The following is a 21669-nucleotide window of genomic DNA, read 5'->3' as shown; positions in this document are numbered from 1 at the left end:
ACATGTACGATTGCATCCATTTTCACGTAATTATGTAATTAAATTAACAAGTTAATAAAGGGATTTTTACGTTTTACTTCGTTTATAAGTGCTTTTGAAAGACCAAAGATTAAATTAATGCATAAGTTTAAAAAAAATTTATTTTAAATTTTTTTTAATCTTATGATGCATAAGTTTAAAAAAAATTTAAAAAAAATATTCATTACTTCGCCCGGTTATTTACTCATACAAAAACCTTAAACAAATCTTTGATAATTGCTTCGCTTCAAGTAGTTATATGAACATCACATACGTTTTGCTTAATTGCGAGCGTACTTGATGCCGAAACGGAATCGTGCTTGAAAACTACTTGCACAAGGCAGCGGCTCGCCGTGATATTGTTTTATGTATAACTTCTCAGTAATTGACGAAAAGGTTTTGAAAGCTCGTCCAAGTTTAAGGTTTATATCAACGGTTGATTTTGCTTCGAGTGACTTTCCAGAACGTGCATCTCCCATATAAGAATTTTCTAGAAGGAAATTTTTGAAACCACTCTTCGTACTGGCCTTCTGCCAGCACATCTTCCTGGTATATGTATATCCAATAATTTTTTTCTTGCTTTAACAGATCTTTTAAAAAATTATAAAATATGTCGAGAACGCTACTTTCGACTTTCGGTATTTGATAAAGCAACACACAAAAACTATTGCGCAAAATCAAACAAGCTTTTTCACAAACAAGTCCTGATTCGTCAGTTGTCAAAACATATAATGACAATGCGGTTCAAGTATGAACTTGGCTACACAAAAATGGAATGAAGGCTGCTTTCTGGTGGAGAAAAGGACGAAATGACTTTTCAAACAGCCTAACAGAATTCAGCAAATCAACAAAAGACGAATCTCTGCGCTCCGCACAGTATAACATTGTCTTCAATAACTTCAGTATTTCGTAGATTATATTTGAGTTGCCATCTATCTCATACCTATCTCGACGCGGAGAAGACACGATTAATCCCTGGTGACATCGACAAAAACAACTAAGAGTTAAAGTGTGGTGCACTTAATTTTCGCTATTTTATTGACACAAGACCATTATGAAATGCGAATGAAATGTCGTGCTTTCTCTTATCGTGACTACAACATAAACAGACAATATCTTATATGAGTTTGTAATACGCAAATCCAAAATTTAGATGACTAGACTTTCTGGCCCTATCGTTAGAAATGATTGTGTGTATTCAAAAACCTCACCTCCGGTGCAAAAAACAACGGTCTTGCAAAGATCATCTCTTAAACCGAGATGTCTTCTTCCCTTTACGATTTAACTTTTTAGCATAGGAACATCTTCAACCTTTTCAGAATATGCTCACTTATTGACAACACAGTGCGCAAAATGGACCTAAAAGAACCAAACGAAGCGAGAAGCGCATATGCAAGGACTTTACAAAGAAATCTGCCGATGGATATGCGCGCTATAAGACTATCAATATATAGCAGTTTTATCAGTTTTCTATACATTTTGTGCTGGATCTCATAGGTACTGTAAGCAAGATCACTAAGAAAGTAGTAAGAAGCAGATTTGTTCAATTCTCGTGTTGTATGTAGTTTGGGGAAAAAGAAATCCATTATTTTTTCGGTAGATGGCTGCACTGATAGATTTCTCGTAAAGTATCGATCAAACAATTTCGGATACTGTACATTGAAATACTGTACATTTCGCAGTAAAAAAAATTCCTTTGCTATTTTTTGTTTGGTGCATTCAGTTGTGATTACAGCGTCTTAAAAATGGAAGTGAACAAAGAGAAAATTCGGTACATTTTACAGTTTTTCTTTGACAAAGGCGAAAATGCAACCCAGGCGGCTAAAATTGTGAATGCTGTTTATGGTTCCGATGCTGTAACAGCCAATTATGTGCAATTTTGGTTTCGTAGATTCCGTTCAGGAATTTTTGATCTTAAAGACGCACCTCGCACAGGTAGGCCGGTCGTCGAAAATGTCAATAAAATCGGAGAAATGATCGAAGTTGACCGGCATGTTAGCAGTCGTAACATCGCCCAGGAGCTAAAAATCGACCATAAAACAGTTTTAAACCATTTACACAAAGCTGGATTCAAAAAGAGGCTCGGTGTTTGGGTGCCACACCAATTAATAGAAAAAAACATCATGGATCGAATTTCCATCTGCGAAGTTAGACCCATTTCTTAAACGGATGGTGACTGGAGATGAGAAATGGATCACATACGATAACCCTGTGCGAAAACGATCTGGTCAAAGAGCGGTGAAGCACCTCAAACAGCCAGGAAGGTTTTGCTATGCATTTGGTGGGACTGGAAGGGGATTATTTATTATGAGTTGCTTCCATATGGCCAAACGCTAAATTCTGATCTCTACTGTCAACAACTGGACCGTTTGAAGATAGCGATTGACCAGAAACGGCCAGAATTGGCCAACAGAAGAGGTGTCGTGTTCCACCAGGACAACGCTAGGCCACACACATCTACAGTGACTCGCCAGAAACTTCGGGAGCTTGGTTGGGAAGTTTTAATGCATTCCCCATACAGTCCGGACTTGGCACCAAGCGATTAGCATCTTTTTCTTGCATTGCAAAATTTCTTTAATGATAAATAATTGGAATCTGGGGAGGATTGTGTAAATCGACTACTAGAGTTTTTTGCAAATAGAGAGAGGCATTTTGAAGTTACCTTTAAAATGGCAACAAATCGTACAACAAAACGGTGCATATTTGACCCAAATCGGACAATTCGAAGAATGTTAAATAAAGTCCTGAAGTTCATATAAAAATAATGGATTTCTTTTTCCCCAAACTAATATATTATAACTTGCTTTCGCTTGGCTAAGTTGTTGAATTTTTCCCTTCCTTTCCTTTCCAATACTTTTTTTTTCTATCTACCACTACTGTAACAAACACATAAAGTCACCATCGTATCTGAATATGTAAAATTTGTAATTATAAGTTAGCTAAATTAAGTTATTAAGTAGTAAATAAATGAAAATGTATATAATTGAAAAATTAATTTGCTATCGATTTCAATTTTCAAAATATGAGATAGAGCTGACACAGGTGTAATAAATGGATCTAATAGACAAACTTCTTCATTGTCTATTTGAACCATACTTCAGCGCTTCGTTCATACTCATCGTTTGTTGGTTTTTTGTTTTCCTTATCATTATCAATCTTTATTTTTATAAAAGTGAATATATATTATAGTGGGCCGCTGACCACCATTAAATATCCTGCAGCATTTTGCCAAATGTAATTGCTCACGTGACGTCTTTTCAAAATGATGCATTATATAGAAAGCAGTCGAAAACGTTCTGCGATCCGTTCCATTTTCAACAGGTTTCGTTCTTTGCGCCGTAACACGACACGGTATAAAAAATTTCATTAAAATATCCCAAATATTACCACCAGTCGGCTGAACACAAGACGAACCGACGGACGGACCGGCAGGTGGACAAATGGACAAAGAGAAAGAAAGTAACTCTGAATCGATCCTTATAAGAAGTGGTGTAGGCTGTAATAATTGAGACTTTCATACATAACACGAAGTATTATTTTTTTGTTGTCGTACACATGATTCACTACCGATAGCGGATAGTTAAGTGATTACGGCCACTTGCAAACATAAAAGAACTACGACGCACGACTTCAGGGAATTTGCTGGAAAAGTAGCAAATGGTCATGTTGTGACCTGTTTCAGGACCTTAACTATTCGGAAGATAACGAAGAAAAAACATTCAATAATTTTAAGTAATGTTACGTCGACAATAACATCATGACGATGTTGAGCCGCACCACACGTCATTTTTGAGGATATATTCTTCAATATTACAAGCACATACGTAACTCGTAATTGGTTTCTCGACTCGATTTGACCACGTCCATCATTTCGTCTGTCCATACGTTCATCCCTCTCTTATTCGATATCAAAAACGTTACTATCGGAAAAGTTAGGAAATAAGGAGGAGCCCCGCGTTTCTATTCCTTCTTAATGGCTTGCTTACAGTTCTGAAAGCTGTGAGCACGTTTTCTAAATGCTAATAATTGTAACTTACCAACCTGCTTTATAAGCCGTAGTATTAATTTCTCACTCTGACCTTTAGAAACTTTGCTAAGACTAGCACGTTGTGAGGCGACCATGTCGCTAAATGGAGGGACTTGGTGCATTAGTTATTTACTTAGAACCAGACATTCAGCTTCTAGATGGGTCGCTTCCTGAACAAATATCTTAGCTTAACATAGGGACGCAAGTTATGATCTAATTCGCTTTGAAAGAAAAAGTCTTTGACATGTTAAAGCCTCAGTTGACCCGTGTAATCTGAAACAATGAAAGCTGCGACTAATTGTTGTATTAAAAAAAACCGAGAATATGAAATCGTTTGGTCTCTGCACGCATACTTATTACTTAAACTGTAATTAACGTGCACACAGTTAACAAACCCTTTGCAATTTTTATTTACACCTTAAACACGATGATATGAGTGACAAATGATTGCCGCAAGGCAAGGGTAATTTTCTCATTTTTCTCTTATCTTCAAAGTGGTTGGAGTTTTAGATAAACAAATAGATAATGGATGAGATTTTTTTGCCCACCGCCGTTAGGTTATAGTTGGGTCACTAAGGTTGTGACACTTGAATCTTTAAGATGTCAAGAATTCGGTCGCAAGGTCGAAAAAAAGAAATTCTTCAATAAATATTTTCGGTTTCCATAACAGTCTTACAACTTTATTTAGCGTGTATAGCGTCTTTTTTTAAACTTAAATATTTTTATGCCCATCGCCGAAAGATGAGCGGCATAAGCATTTTGTCAAAATGTTGACAACGCACCGAAGCTAGCTTCAGAGGCCCTACAGATTATAAGTATTCCAAAACAGCATGAAATTTTGAATCGGTTTAGCAAGATCGCGGACGTAGACAACGCATCATTTATTTTCATTGCGATGCAAAATAATATGGATGTTATGCATCCATTCATATTTTAAAGTCAATTATTTTTCATTCAATCGTATATATAAATATATAAGATTTTTTAAATATGACACGTGCCGAAGTACTGTTTAACTGATTCCTTAGGTTTTTCCACATTACTTAATTCTTTCTAAATCGCCTTTCAATTCATAAAGTTCTATACGTTAGAAAGAGACGAGATTCTCTCATTTTTCTCATATTTTCTCTTACTCGAATGCAATAGCGCTCAAGTTAACCCTTTTGAAAAATTTGGTCAGCTTGTCGCGGATGCTATAGCATTCATTGTATGTACCGGTTGTACTATGAAAATCTGACTACTCTTACAAAATTAATCGGCCAAAGATTTGGTAGAAACATTACAATTTCTTGCACCCAAATTAATATTGAAAATGGGACAAATCGCTCGAAAGACCCGCATACAATGCCAAGTAAACTGAAAACTCTTCTGTTTTTCAAAAGGACCAAAAAATAATGGTTTTTCGTTTATTATATCACAAATTACGGCAAGTAAATCTGCAAACGTGTATTCTAGTGGGCGATTCTGTAGCACCTGCGCGAAATTGGGAAAAACTGACCATGCAACCCATCCAAATTTAATTTAATTTCAATACTTTTACAACCCGCAGAAACGAGCTTCAAAAACGTAATGCACAGAAGCGTGCCCACCGTCCCTCTGTCCATCTGTCAGTCTGCCCAACTGCGTAGTTGTAAAAATGAAGACGTCGCCTATAAGTTTGCGAATGAATTCGAAAATGACCCCAGCCGGTCAATAGGCACACCTGCAACGTCCACAAAAGCTGCGAACGTCTTTGCTTTGCGTGTTCGTAAAGTACAGCACATACTCCATATAAGTTTCACCTTTTATTCTGGGCCTACTTACAAAATATAAAAAATTAGTTCTTTCCTTTTTTTTATTCCTTTTAGGATAATGGTGATGGGTGTAAAAGATTCGGTTTATGTTAATGTTTTTTCTTTTATTAATTTTTAACATTATTAATTTAATAAGGCAGTTCAAGTCCGCCAAAATTAGGGACAGAGCTCTCTTTTGCATGTGCTGATAGACCTTTTTTTTTAAATCGTCACTCAAACATGGGAAGTTCCCTATAAGTTTAACATTGTCATGGTTGGAGAGAATTGAGTAAGGAGATTGGCAAAGGATCCGTTGTTCAGGCTCGGTGAGTGCTGGCCCGAACCGGTAGGCATAATGCTTTTATCATCTAAGCACGCAATATAACCTCGACTGAATACATCTACCGCAGTGAGATTTAAGTCCGCGAACGCGTCGTAGTCGCGATTCTTAAACAATCCGCCTCAATGGTCGAGTGGGTAAGAACCGCGACTATCATGTCCACCACTTCTCTATTTTTTCCTCTTCTTCTTTCTGACCGTTACAGTGACGACGTCACCTGAGCAATGAGCAGTACAAAAAAAAAAAATATATATATATATATATATAGATATAAGTATTATATATATACGTATTATTTTTTAGCCGTGCCCACTTCATACACCGATAAAACAATCATAATATCTCATGCATATACACACAGGGGTCCCTCGTGTAGCAAAGACGACGCCAAACACGATTTCGAGACAATACAAAACAAAATTTGTGAATATTATAACGTGTTTTCAAAAACTCGCATACAAGAGGAGTTGCAACCAGCTTTGGAATAAAAAATGAGATTAACTGTACCTTATATAGCCGTCGCTATTATTATACGCCACAGCACTTGTGGATCGAGGATCACGCTTTTGGGGATGTATGCAACACCAAGAAGGTCTTGAGATAGACTAATCTTTTATTACGCCGATCGATTCAGAATCACTCTTGAAATCGATCTAAGCCTATCCGTCCGTTTGTCTATCTTGTTCTCTTGCTCTCAACCCACAGGTCGGAATCAAAATATGTCAATTTTGAAGACTATATATAGTCTCTTTACTTAAAAATTAATTTTTAACTTTTGTCTTTGATCATAAAATTGAAATTCATTTTGTGTTTTTTATAAAAACTTGAACTTAACTTACTTTCCATCATTAAATTTTACATCTTAAGATTCGGTTTCGACAAAACCGCACATACATGGCTTTCATTAAGATCACTTAGATCTTGTATGGGATGCACAAGTTACGATGCAATGCGGTACACATTGCCCCGATTTATACTATATTCAAGTTTAAGTTATACTACCTGATACTGTAACTTAGTTTCAATAAATAAATAAAAGAGTATTGGGGGTACGAATTAAACGTATCACACAAGGGAAGCCTGTACATACGCATAACTATAGTGGGATTCTATGTGTACATATTCAAATGACGCTCGCTCTCCTTTGGAAATCTAAAAACTTTTGGCTTTAATGTTTAAAAACATTAAAATGTTTTTGTGTGTAAAGTGCCCTTCTGCGTGCAGGATAGATTGAGTTTATCGCTGATATAGTAACTTTAAAGTAAAGCAAACACATGAATATATTATTATATATGACATGAGAACCCTTAGCAAGTGATTGAACCCGCATTTGTACTAAGAAAAAAGTTACAACAACAATAAAAAATCTAAGAAGTAAAGAATATAAAAGAAACACATTTTTTCAATCCACATACAAGCAAAGTAGTGCAATATTCTTCTATTCGTGGTGTTTCGTAGCTTCTTCTTCTTCTTCTTCTACTTCTACTTCTTCTTTACCACTTCACTACTTGGGCTTTTTTTAGTACTGTTGTTGTTAGTGTTGCTGTATTTCTTTTCATTTTATTTTATATAAATACTTTAAAGTAATATTGGTGACGCTATTGCTATTCCTATTGTTGTTGTTGGTGTTGTTGTTACTATTGTCGCTATTGCATATTGCTGTTATAATTTTTGCTGTTACCGATGATGATATTGACGATGATCATGATGATGGTGATAGTAATGTACTAGTGTAACCGTACTACCGTTGAAATGTATTGCATTTACCATTACAGCGGCGGCTGATGCTGTCGCTGTTACTTGAACGATTTATTGATGCATATAACGCAATCTGTATTTGCAATTTTAAACACGAAAAGACATTAAAACAATATATATAGCGTATATCAACTAAGTGCCAAGAGGATGAGAAGCCTATAATACATACGTTTATAACTATATATATATATATATATATATGTTTGTACGCTTGTATGCATAAATGTATCTATGCATGTATGTTTGGATCTGTGAAATGTAATAGGACTACATGTACGCACGCATGTACACACACACACACACACATACTGGGTCTACATCGTATAGCTCGCACAAAATGATGATATGATGATAGTCTTATACACTTTTATGCATAAACAAGCATACGTACGTTGACAAGTGTGTTTATATCTTCTCCTTGGGTATTATAAAAGAAATATGCGTGGCGTTGGCAATATAGCAAATTGTTTTTTGTCACAAGCACATTGCAAACATAAGTGTATGTGTATGTGTGTATGCACATACCATAACCAATTTAGACAGGCGAGACAATACTTTAAATGATTAAAGTAATGATTTCCTTTTATTAAGTTATGAAAGCTACAACAAAGTATTCTTGTTTCGATTTTTTTTTTTTTTTTTTCTCTTTAAGGAAAATATTTTAATTTAAAAAATAAAAAATGGAAAAATTGTAATAAAAATAAAAACAAAAAAAAAAAATAATAATAATAATAATAATTTCCTTACAATTAATGGTAAAATTCTCATACATTTTGCATACCTCACCTCCGTACATATATTTTTAGGCTGCTTTGTCCATTTTAAGTGACTTCTTCTTCAACTCTATAAATAATATATGCAACATTGAGTTTTTATTTTTTTTTATTTTTTGCTTTGCCTCCATTCAGAAAACAATGTTCAATGTTAATGTCACGTTAAATTTGAATTCAAACGTTTTTTAATTGAACACATAACCCAAAAGCACAATGGGTCGATCAGACCATTTTTTTTTTTCTCTTTTTGAATGCAATTATAAAGAGTTTACTACCCATCTACCAGCTACGTCTACTGCAACAACTTCCAGTGCTGCTGTTTGCCGTTTGTTGTTTGTAGTTTTATATCTATGACGTACACTTTGTTGCTATTTGTGGAGATCTTTAAGGCAAACGCGCAGCAGCAGTCATGGTCATGGGGAACAAGTTTTTTTTTGCTTTTCATTTTCTCTATCAGTCATTTTTTTTTTTTTTTTTTTTTTTTGCTTTTTGAGGACAAAATTTTCATAATTTTTTGGTTAAAACTTTGTTAAACTAAACCAAGAAGCAAAAAAAAAAAAAACTATAAAAAGATTTCTATTTAAAGTCGAACGTTGGATACTCAACGCAACACTCTTGGCCGATATGATCGAGTATGTTTGCTACAAGCAAATAAGGTGACAAACATTTTCCTTCTCGTTCTTCCAAGCTTTCCTTTCCTCCAAGCTTTTTTTTGCAGTCCCTTCAACGTTTACTGGAAACACTTCCTTGATCAATTAATCCATTTTCTTGCTGTATGCAGGCTATGCTGTACGGTTTCTTCGATGTGTCAGAAACATTAGCGATACATAGGGCGAGCGCTATTATCTTTTACTCTTACCTAGCATTTTTCAATTGTGGTCGTAAAAGTTCGATTGAATCGTTGTTTGGTTTCCATTATTTTCGCCACGAGAGTTCCTAGGATTACTAACAAGTGAACAATCAGACATAAGCTATACTTCAAAATATCAGAAGAAAGTTATTCAAAGAATTATAAGCTGATAGTAGGTTAGTAGTAAAAGGTCACACAGAATTATGGTGAGCTCGGTTCAGTCAATTGAAGAAAGCACATTCGGCCGAAGACCTTTGGTTGATGTGGAAAAGGCAAAAGTTCTTTAACGAATATTATTATAGAAGGTTTTCATCAAACGAGGCCCTTATCTATATCATTCCGTAAAAATTCATTCGTCTTTCGGTTTTTTTTTTTTTTTGATGCTCTGTCATTTTAAAGCCATCCAACCATTCATAATAATTTCGACAACGTTTCACTTTTTTTAGGAAAAATATTTTACATCCATCACCTTTAGCTTACACCGAAAAGTTCCCACACGGACATAGCACGAGCAGAAAAATAAAATTTCGAGACGACTGATTTTTGTCCGAACACTTTACAACCGTCCCTCGTAGAATCTAAATGGGAATTTTCAAAATTAGGTGTACCTTGTTGATCATGATATACAGAAAAAACTCGTTTTTCTTTGATCTTAAAAACTGAGCCGTTCTATCGTTGGCATACTTCTTGGTTAGTTGATAACGATGAAAATGGTGATTATTAATAATACCAATTTTTTTTGTTTCTGAAAACTGAGCTCCCTAGAGGTTCTGTCGACATACTAATTTTTTAGGAGAACGCTTGCCAGACACATTGACGAAGAGGGAACGTTGGACGGACGAAAAAAGGGATACAGATATACTTAAATCGATTTAGCGTTGATGCTGGTCGCGAATCTCCCTTTCAGTTTATGAAAACCACATTGGTAGAAGTAAGCATTGCCGACCGTCTTTTTCATGTGGGAAATCAGCAGCCTTGAGATAAGAAGAAGGAATAGATTACCCAAAGATCTCTTATCTCGTCGGCAATGATTTTACGCTGAGTATTTTTTTTGTTTTTTTTTTTTCAAAAAGTATGTACAAGCCTACAAATATATCGACTTACGGCTTAATAACACACCTAAGTTTAGATTTCAAAAGACTTAGGATTAAGTCAACTCACGCGGCAGATGTGAAGATAAATAAACGACAAGCTTGTGAAATATCATACTAATCTGAAGTATAATGCCAAACTTTATTCGTCGTAAGGCCTCGAGATGTAGTTCTAGACTAGTTGCAAAGCGTATGATAACTCGCTCTTACTTCTATCTTATAGTAGTTAATATGAGAAAGAAAAGAAATAGAAAAACTTTGAAATCAATTGGCATTAAATTAACTTTGAAATGTTTGCTGAATAAAAATGCATGTACTTACTGAAGTTTCAGCATAAATATTAGCATATATAGAAAAGAAAAAAATAGTTTTGGTCTGCGTAACGTCCTCAATTATTTAGAATCAAGCTTTTTTTATAAAATTATGCCGAATTTCTAGTTTTCAGAAAAAAAATTTACATACGAAAGAAGCTAAGACTAAGGAATAAAGCTTTACCTCGATATTAAAGAGCAAGACTTGAAAATTGGAGGATAACATAGATTTATTTGTTTTTTTCTGCTTAGAAGCTTTGGTGAAAATCTTTTTGAAGTTCGTAATGCATTGCAAAAGCATTTTATAATATATTAATATATAATATATTATAATAATGCATGTAAAAGGTGCATATGTATAAGAAATGCACGTAAACGAAATTTTTTCTATTCATGATAACCGAATTTCACCAAATTCATTCTATTACGCATTTAAAATGGAAGTGAAATGAAAGTATTGAGCGGTGTCTGTAGGTCTATATCAGAAATACAGGCTTATGAGTCGTCTAAAACGGCGACAAATGATAATTGCTCTGCTTGGTTGTAACAAAATTCTAATTGCTGCAAATAGCAAAACCATCGAGCGAATAGAGAAAACAGGTATTGCTCGAAGATCGCTACATGCGCCTTCAAAAATCGGCTAAACAGTTAAACACCTTTTCAAGTCCATTTATGATATTCTGATTGGTACGGTGGGCGTCAAATAAAAAATCTCCGGTTCCTAACAAAACCCTATTTTGTCCTTCAATTTGCAAGTGTTTTAATTCAACCACGGGGAACAAACACCCGTCCTTCTCACCTGATCTTAAGACGTAACATTGCTAGCGTAAGGAAAACGTATTTTTGATAATTTTTATTTGAGCTGACCGAATAGTTAGTACAATACAAAAAAAAAATTGGTCGATGTTATCAGCCATACATATAATTGTAACAGGTTGACAGGAAAGTTCTCCCATATTTTCCTACCTGCAGGCATACTATGTTGCCAGATAGAAGACAGCAGGTTTATTCTATCGCATGGAGACTTGTTTTGTAGTTACTTCTCGGGATATACAAGAGGACTGCTTTCAACAGCGTTCATCAGTTAGTTGCGAAATGTAGAGTTGACAAAATGCAGTGGATAGAGCGGATAAAAAGTGGTTAAAAAGACATTGCATCTAGTAAGAGTTTTAAAAAGGAAGCACTGCATTCCTCGCTCGTAAAATCTAATGCGAAGAAGTTGTGAATATTGTGTGATCTGCCACAAAAGGTTTGCCACAGTCTCAAGAGAAATCATTAATAGCGGTGAGTGACATTTTGGGATCCATGTAAGAAACCCACATCTAACCAATCTTGCAATTGCAGAGGAACTCGAAATGCACCATTTGCGTGCTGTTTCATTTATAAAGCACGACGAACCTTCTTACCTACTCAATTGTCGTGTTGATCAACCTACACTACTTCTAGGTGAAGTCACATATTTCCTAAAGTTGTCTGCACTATTTTAAAGGGATTAGAAATCCATAAGAATAAAATTAGATTCCAAATTCTTAGCAAGATTTATTTCACTCATGAAGTCTTTCCGCCAAGCTTGTCGCAAAGCTTGACATTTTAAATAAAAACTTTTATTTTCTCCAGTATTCTAGAAAATTCAAAGCGTCCTTTAAGCCAAAAAACGAATTACTTTTTTAATTTACAATATTGTTACCCCTTTGGGCAAAGGGCTTTTTTGGTTCGTTGAAGATGTATTAAGAAATGCTTGAAGGAGTTGCGAAAAATTAGCAACAATGTATGAAGCACGCTGCGGTAATTATGGGTCATGAACTTAAAGCCCGGAAGAGAAGCTTCGGGATACCTTTTGTTCAGAGCGCATATATATGGAGGAAAAAGTTTGACTGTATGCTTGCAGTCAAATTCACAAAACTTTTTTCTTTCCTTGCAGATTGAGTTTTAATATTTGTCATTCTGAGCGATAATCTTTCATTAGTCTAATAAACCATTATGCCCCCCAAAGCAGAACTTCTGGAATTCCCTGGCGACTTTCAAAGGCTTTGGTTGAAATGGATTTTTACGTCGTTACGAGAGCTTTGTAAGGGGCAAAGCAAATGACAGCTGAATGAGGCAAAGTACGGGCCATACGACGAACAAGTGAACACTTTTCAGCCGAATTATTTGAAATTTTTCACAAGTCTTTAAAAATCTGTACAATCCGAGATTAATGAGATGAAAGACGATACTTTTTTGTTTAACTAATTGTGAAGAATTTACGTTAAATTTACTTTTCATTCGCATTATTTAATGAGGGAAGAGAGCCGAGTTAATCTAATGGCATTTGACGAACATTTCTCTGGCAAGTCCCTCATGAGCTCTCAAGAGTTTCGCACAGATGCATAGAAAAGTGTGGCGACTACCAAGTCAATGTTCGCAGGTTCGATAAAAAAAGTATAATAATTATTGACTGAGTTCACATCCGTTAGGCATAGGACTGCCCTATTTCCCTTTCCACACTTCTTTCTGACCAACGCCACGTAGTGTTAACCTGTAGGAGGCTTCCCTTAATGATTGGTGGTCTCAAAAATAAAAACAAAAACGCAGTGTTATCTTTATCTCACTTAAGGTCAATCCTGCAAAAGTGGCGCAGTTTCGTTTCAAAAATACAAACTTCGACACAGATAACTACCCACATATCAAGTCACTTTCGTAACGGTATAATAAGAAGAAACCTTCGATGGCCTTTTCTAATTTTTTTAAGTTTCGTCGATTTCCTCAAAGTTTGGCTTAGCAAAATGAGTCCTTAAAATTGAATTTTCGAAAGAGAAAACGAGCAAACTGCTTGGTGAAAGAAATTTTTTTTCTACGAACTGGCAAAGCAGTATCACCTTGATCGAAGAATACAGAATATTCTTTGAGAATTTTGGCGCAATTTTTCAAGATGAAGTTCCTTTGAAGATGTTTGAATTTTCTTTTTAATTTTTATTTATACAAACAGTCACCTTCCAGACGCTAAAACTGCACCAGCCTAAAACGCTTTATGGGTTAGCGACATGACCTTTTTAGATGTGTTAATTAAAATCTAGTTAAAAGAGCAGCGGTTGAACAACTTTGTTTATATACTCCTTCAATTGCTAAGAATTTATATAATATATAAAAAACTGGAGAAAACTTGAAAAGTTGAAAAATGGTAAGGTAGAGCATACATGCATGCATTTATGTGTATGAATACACTCGGACCATAAGAATTTCAAGCTGTAAATATTGAAAATGATAAAGAAAATTTCCCGTTTTGATAAAAATGATCGAATATCTTTGAATTCTTATATTAAAGGGCATTGAACGTGATTGGATGATCATCAAGGATTAACTTGTGTTACAAAAAGCCGCATCGATTTTTTTTTTGTTTTTAATAAATTTTCTCATAAATTAATAATTTTTCCATTTGATTAAAGAATTTTTTATTCATTTTAGTCATTCATTATAAATTCGATGATAGCAGCAGTCAGCAAATGAATTAAAGGAAAAGGAAAAAAAAGCAATAAACTAAAATAAAAATTAATAAAAACAACAATTTTGTTAAACCATATATTCTGCAGAAACCATAAAAAACGCATAACAACACAGTAAATTGCAGAACATTAACTTCTTTACAACAATTAACACTACAGCTCATTTACATACGAACTAACATTGTATGCACGCGTCGCAAATTCATGATTAAAAACCGTACACACAAATGCATATTCATCTACACACATTTATATAATATAAATACAGGACAATCGCTTGTCGCCCATACACAGCCCAACTACTAGATAAATGCCAACTAACTACTGTAATTACTTCAATGTTAAGCAAAAATAATAAAAAAAAATAAATATACAAAGAACAACAAAAAAAGCTAAAGACCGATGTCTCTCATTTGATCTCTCATTTCAAAGTTTTTAAGCAACTCTCTCATTCTCTCATAATATGAGAGAGTGACCAAGCGTAATAGTAAAAACATTGTTTATTGCTAGTTATTCTGTTTATACTTTCATTTATAGCCTGTTGCCCGTGATGAACGTACATGTTAACAATTGCACGCAGTTTCAGTTGTTATTTTATTCCTTCGCTCCAATGTCGACATTTATTTTAGTACTTTTTTTTTCTCTACAACAGAATTAGGAGAATAAGACACATGAAGAGACAGATAGAGAGAGAGAGAGAGAGAGATTAAAAATTTTAAAGTAATGAGAATGAGAAGAAAACAGTGAGTGCATATGTATAGCACTAACCTTTAACAACCGGCTTTCTCTTCGATATAAAACTTCATTATTACGTTTGCCATCAACAATAAATACATTATACTGCACAAAACGAGAGAGAGAGAGAAAGAGAGTGCGAGAGAGTGCAGTAAGTAAGTGTAACTGTAACATAGTGACACATATGTTTGCTTTTGCATTGTTTTTCCTTTTATATTTTTGTAATCGACTCTGACTGTGCATGTGAATATGTGCACAAACATTTGTTGCATGCCATGCAATTTTAATGCTACATTTCCCCTACTCGCATTTAACACGCACGCACATATATATGCATGCATATATACACTAATTTAAGCATTGGAATTGAGAGTAAGGAACTTAATAGATGTGTTAGTGTTAAACAAACTCACATGGATTCGTACATGTACACTGTATATGTGAATCCATAGTGTTTGTTACTTTGCCATCGTCATCACAGAAGTCGAGTTGTTGGTAAAACAACAAAAAAAAGCAAACTTACTTTAGTAAGAAATCGGAGAGTGCATTAATTTGCCTATGTATGCGTACGCTGTATAAACAGCTTTTACCATTATTTGCTATAGTAATGCTGGGCTAGTATAAATGGGAGCGAGCATTCAAGCACGATTGAGTAAGGTATGTGTGTGTATATGTGTGTATCTATGTTGTTTGTATACATGCATTATGTTGAGAATCCAAGAAGTAACAGAACTATATTTTCAGTGAGGCAATGGAGTTGGCACGAAACAAATTCATAATCAGTTTGAGTTGAAACGTTAAGCGGTAAACATGTTTTAGTAAAGTAGCTCTTCCGTTGCTAAACGATAATACTAAGAGAAAAAAAATTCCAATTACAAAATAATTACCGATCAGAAGTGGAAATACGAATGCAATTCGATCGCGCTTAACCGCAACAAATTACACGAATTAAAAATGTATTAATGGAAAAGAAATTATTATTACTCAATGAAAATCGCTAAAATCGTTTACGTACCGCCTCTACTTGGATTACGGGTTTACGGTTAATACTTAGCAAAAGAAAAACAAAAAAAGCGATTTTCCTATTTTGAATAAATCAAGTGACAATAAGTAAGTGTTAATGATGTGTTCTATTAAATAACTAAAAAAAAAAAAAAATAATAATAATAAAAATATTAATATGATTCTTTAAGAAAGGAAATAATAGAAAAACGACAGAAGCCTTAAAGCAATATTAATTAAATTAAACTAGAAGGGCTTTTATAGTCCGTGAAACTTTATTAAAAAAAGAAAGATTGAATCAATCCTTTAAACCACCGCCTTCTCGTTCAAATTCTTTGAAAATGCAATTCTACGCAAACGTATTGTTTTTATTAAGTGTTTTGGGTAGTGCTTGTTCGCAATGCTCATGGGAATTCGTACGCACGACAATGGATATTAAATGTAATTTGCGTGCAATTGATCCAACGGCTCCTTTGGATTTGCAAGTCGCCGAAACGGCTACACGTTTACAAATCGCTTGCTCTAGTGATGTTTTACACGCAAGTGAATTGCCTTCGAATGCTTTCGCGCGTTTACAAAAACTTTCCGAATTGCATTTGGACTCGTGCAAAATGCAACGTATTAACGCGAACGCCTTTGAAGGTCTTATGTCTTTGAAAAGCCTAACGGTACAAACTTATAATGCTATTTGGGGTCCCGGTAAGACGTTGGAAATATTACCTCAATCATTTTACGGTTTACGCGAACTAAACGAACTGCATTTGGGTGATAATAATATACGTCAACTACCGGAAGGCGTTTGGTGTGCAATGCAAAATTTGCAAATTTTAAATTTAACTATGAATCGTATACGAGCGGCCGATAGTTTAGGGTTTTCGGAGAAACTTTGCACCCTAAATGGGGCCAGTGGTGGAGCAGAATTACAAATTCTCGATGTATCATATAATGAATTGAGGGCTTTACCTGATGTCTGGGGAGGCTCACGGCTACGACGTTTGCAACAATTAAGCCTTCAGCATAATAACATTACCACTTTAGCAGCCAATGCTTTGGCTGGTTTAAGTTCATTGCGCGTTCTTAACTTATCCTATAATCATTTGGAAACTTTACCATCCGAAGCTTTTGCTGGCAATAAAGAATTAAGGGAAATTCATTTACAAGGCAACGAGTTGTATGATTTACCGAAAGGTTTGTTTCATCGTTTGGAACAATTGTTGGTTTTGGATTTAAGCGGCAATCAATTAACGTCTCATCATGTTGACAATAATACATTTGCTGGCTTAATACGTTTAATAGTGCTTAATTTGGCTAATAACGCTTTGACACGCATTGGTTCGAAGACATTCAAGGAATTGTATTTTCTGCAAATCTTGGATATGCGCAACAATTCTATTGGCCATATAGAGGATGGTGCTTTCTTGCCTTTGTATAATCTGCATACATTGAATTTGGCCGAAAATCGTTTACATACATTGGATAATAAGATATTTAACGGGCTTTACGTGCTAACAAAACTCACGTTAAATAATAATCTCGTTAGCATAGTAGAAACGCAAGCCTTTCGAAACTGCTCAGATTTAAAAGAGCTTGACTTGAGTTCCAATCAATTGGCCGAGGTACCGGAAGCTATACAAGATCTTAGCATGCTGAAAACTTTAGATTTAGGAGAAAATCAAATTTCCGATTTCCGAAATGGAACGTTTAAAAATTTAAATCAGCTAACTGGCTTGCGTTTAATAGATAATCGCATTGGTAATATTACCATTGGCATGTTTACTGATTTGCCACGTTTGAGTGTTCTGAACTTAGCTAAAAACCGCATACAGGCCATTGAACGCGGCGCCTTTGACAAGAATACGGAAATCGAAGCCATACGATTGGATAAGAATTTTTTGACAGATATTAATGGAATTTTTGCTACCCTGGCTTCGTTGCTATGGTTAAATCTGTCAGAGAATCATTTAGTGTGGTTCGACTATGCCTTTATACCGTCAAATCTTAAATGGTTGGACATCCACGGTAACTACATCGAAGCATTAGGTAATTACTATAAACTGCAAGAGGAGATACGTGTAACGACTTTAGATGCCAGTCATAATCGTATAACCGAAATTGGTGCTATGTCTGTGCCAAATTCTATTGAATTACTATTCATCAATAACAATATCATAAGTCAGGTGCAGTCTAACACATTTGTCGATAAAAGTAAATTGACTCGTGTCGATTTATATGCGAACGTTTTGTCAAAGTTGACTTTAAATTCCTTGCGGGTGGCTCCTGTTACTGCTGATAAACCGGTGCCTGAGTTCTATTTAGGTGGTAATCCCTTTGAATGCGATTGTTCAATGGAATGGTTGCAACGCATTAATAACATGACCACCCGCCAGCATCCTCGCATTGTCGACTTAGCCAATATTGAATGTTTAATGCCACACAGTCGCAACTCACCCATACGGCAATTGTCTGCTTTAAGCAGCAGTGACTTTGTGTGCAAGTACGAATCGCATTGTCCGGCTACTTGTCATTGCTGCGATTTTGAGGAATGCGATTGCGAAATGGTTTGTCCGGACAATTGCACTTGTTTTCATGACGCGACATGGTCTACGAATATTGTGGATTGTGGAAAACAAAATCGTATTAGTTTGCCGCAACGTATACCGCACGACGTTACGGATCTTTATTTGGATGGCAACAATTTGCCAGCCCTCGATAATCAAGTGTTTGCTGGCAAGCGCATCTTACGGGCACTCTATCTGAATTCATCGAATATCGTTGCCATTTCGAACGGAACTTTTGTCGAGCTCAATATGTTACGCGTATTACATCTGGAAAATAATAAAGTGCAGACGTTAGAAGGCTATGAGTTTCGACAATTGTCGCTGTTGCGTGAATTGTATTTGCACAATAATCTCCTAACGCAAATTTCGAATGCGACCTTCGCGCCATTGGTATCGTTAAAAGTGTTGCGTCTAGATAATAATCGTTTAACATCAATGCCCATAACTCAATTATCCAACCTGCAGTATCGCAATAACCTGCAAGGACTAACTATAGGACGTAATGCATGGTCTTGCCGCTGTCAATTTTTACAAGCTTTAGCTCCATTCGTGACTGATAACGCCATTATCATACGCGATGCTCAGGATATCTATTGTGTGGACAATGGAGTGAAGCGGGAGTTGGATTTATTTACCCAAAATGGTGTTGACTGCAATGAGTTGCTGGAAAATGCCAGCAATATGGCTTCGCAGGATATATCCGGCGGTTATGTCCCTTTACTGGCAGCAGTTCTCGTTCTAATTTTCCTTATTGTCGTGCTTATAGTGGTATTTGTCTTCCGCGAGTCCGTTCGCATGTGGTTATTTGCCCATTACGGGGTACGAGTATGCGAACCGAGATTTGAAGACGCTGGAAAATTATACGATGCCATCATTTTACATTCAGAAAAGGATTATGAATTCGTTTGCCGCAATATTGCTACAGAATTAGAACATGGGCGACCTCCATTTCGCTTATGTATACAACAAAGAGATTTACCGCCACAAGCAAGTCATTTACAAATTGTGGAGGCAGCACGAGCCTCACGTAAGATCATATTAGTATTGACTCGTAATTTGTTGGCTACTGAATGGAATCGTTTAGAGTTTCGTAATGCTTTTCACGAGGCACTAAGAGGTTTGGCTCAGAAATTAGTTATTATTGAAGAAACCAATGTTTCTACCGAAGCAGAAGACGTCGCTGAACTGGCCCCTTATTTAAAATCAGTGCCTTCTAATCGTCTATTAACGTGCGATCGTTATTTTTGGGAGAAATTAAGGTATGCCATACCCATTGAATTGTCGCCACGCGGTAACAATTATACCCTAGATCATCATGAGCGTTTTAAACAGCCAGTATCGCCTGGGGTACTATTTCGGCAAGCACCGCCCCCACCGGCCTACTATCAAGAAGATATGGATGCTAATTATTCGTCAGCTACTACGGCTACACCGTCACCACGCCCCAGCCGTCACGGACAGCGTTTAGTCGATGCCATACCCATGAGGCCGCCTAGTGAACATATCTATCACAGCATAGAGTCCGAGTATAGTGCTTACGAACAACAGGAAGCTTTATCTATGATACCGAATGGTAGTAGTGCAGCTAGTTTTCATCATCATCATCAACAACATCATTTAGCGGCACCAAGTAACGCGTTTCGCCATAGCAACAATCCGCGGCTGTCAGTGGTTGGCGGTCAACAACAGTGGCGTCCCAGTATAAGTAATACCGCGACCAATCAGCAAGCAACAGCCCCGGTACATTTGCGTACAGGCAGTAATTTAAGTCAGGCTAGCACCAGCACACAATCAACTGCCGCTACAGCGCAAACTCCCCAACCACAAGCCTCTACATCGGCAGCTGCTGCCACAATATCAGGTGTAAGTTCAACAACCACCAACGAGGGTTCACAATCGGCGTCGTCATGCAGTGGCACAGCGGCTACGGCAAACGCAACAACAACAACTGCGAATAAAAACAATAGTCAGGCATTTTTAGTGTAAGATCGCAATAGCTTTCGACAAAAGACAACAAATGACAGAGAAAAGGAAAGGGGAAACGCACACGTACACGTATGCTTGGTGTGCGATGAGTGTTTTGTTTTGTTTTTGCGCAAATCAACCTCAACGCGAAAAGCAACGCAAGTAACCAACCAACCAAACAGACAGTCAGCCAACCAGCCAGTCAGCCAGCCAGCCATTAAGGACGCCATATTTATGGTAACGTAATTTAAAAAAAAAAGCGCCATTTGTATATAGAGTAAAATAAAATTAAAGCAAGAACAACAATAACAAAAGTAAAAACCGAAAAAAGACAAAGAACACGACACGCAATTGCAGAGAATACGCGCTTAAGCGTAAAATGACAACGTAAATAATGAGTGAAGATGCAAAGAAGCGGAAGCAAAACACTAAGTGATATGGTGACAAAAAAAAAAAAAAAAAAAAAAAAAGATATAGGGAAAAAAAAAAAAAAAAAAAAAAAACACGATGATAGGGAAGAAAAGAATAAAGAACTCAAAACTGAGTACCAACTTTTTCAAATTCAATGTGATATTAAACAATTTATTTTTATCATTTTCATTTTTAATTTAATTTTTTCTTTTTATTATTAATTTTTATGTGTACGACGAGTGTAAATTATAGCAACAATTTAGATAAAATAGATTACATATTAAAAATTTACTATAAGAGTAAGTGTAAGAAATCTAGTAAGAAAAACTATTTATGCCTTAGGGCCAAAAACACACAAACACCTCATCACCTAGGAACCAAAAAAAAAAAAAAAAAAAAAAAAAATTGAAATTGAAATTTGTATTAGCTACGAGTTTCTTAGACGGGAGACGCGAGATGCGAGAGACCTATTCGGAATTTTGGGAATAACAAGGCGGAGCTTAACTTTAGTTTTCTTTTTGTTCCTTAAAGTAGAAAATTTTCAAATTTTTCTTTGTCGTGTCGTCATAACGAGTA

At 35.8% G+C, this 21669-nt stretch overlaps 1 protein-coding gene across 1 annotated transcript; it reads left to right on the top strand.

The window, feature by feature from the left end:
- Window positions 1-16347: 16347 nt before the first annotated feature.
- LOC119638253 (toll-like receptor 7) lies at window positions 16348-21134 on the top strand. Its single transcript, XM_038034926.1, has one exon. It carries the CDS (start codon window positions 16501-16503, stop codon window positions 20701-20703), a length of 4203 nt encoding a protein of 1400 aa, XP_037890854.1. The 5' UTR covers window positions 16348-16500; the 3' UTR covers window positions 20704-21134.
- The last annotated feature ends 535 nt before the right edge of the window (window positions 21135-21669 follow it).

The sequence above is a fragment of the Glossina fuscipes genome, unplaced genomic scaffold, assembly GCF_014805625.2.
Source record: "Glossina fuscipes isolate IAEA_lab_2018 unplaced genomic scaffold, Yale_Gfus_2 86, whole genome shotgun sequence".
NCBI lineage: Eukaryota > Metazoa > Arthropoda > Insecta > Diptera > Glossinidae > Glossina > Glossina fuscipes.
Note: the sequence above shows the minus strand (reverse complement) of the source record. Positions and strands in the feature narration are given on the sequence as shown.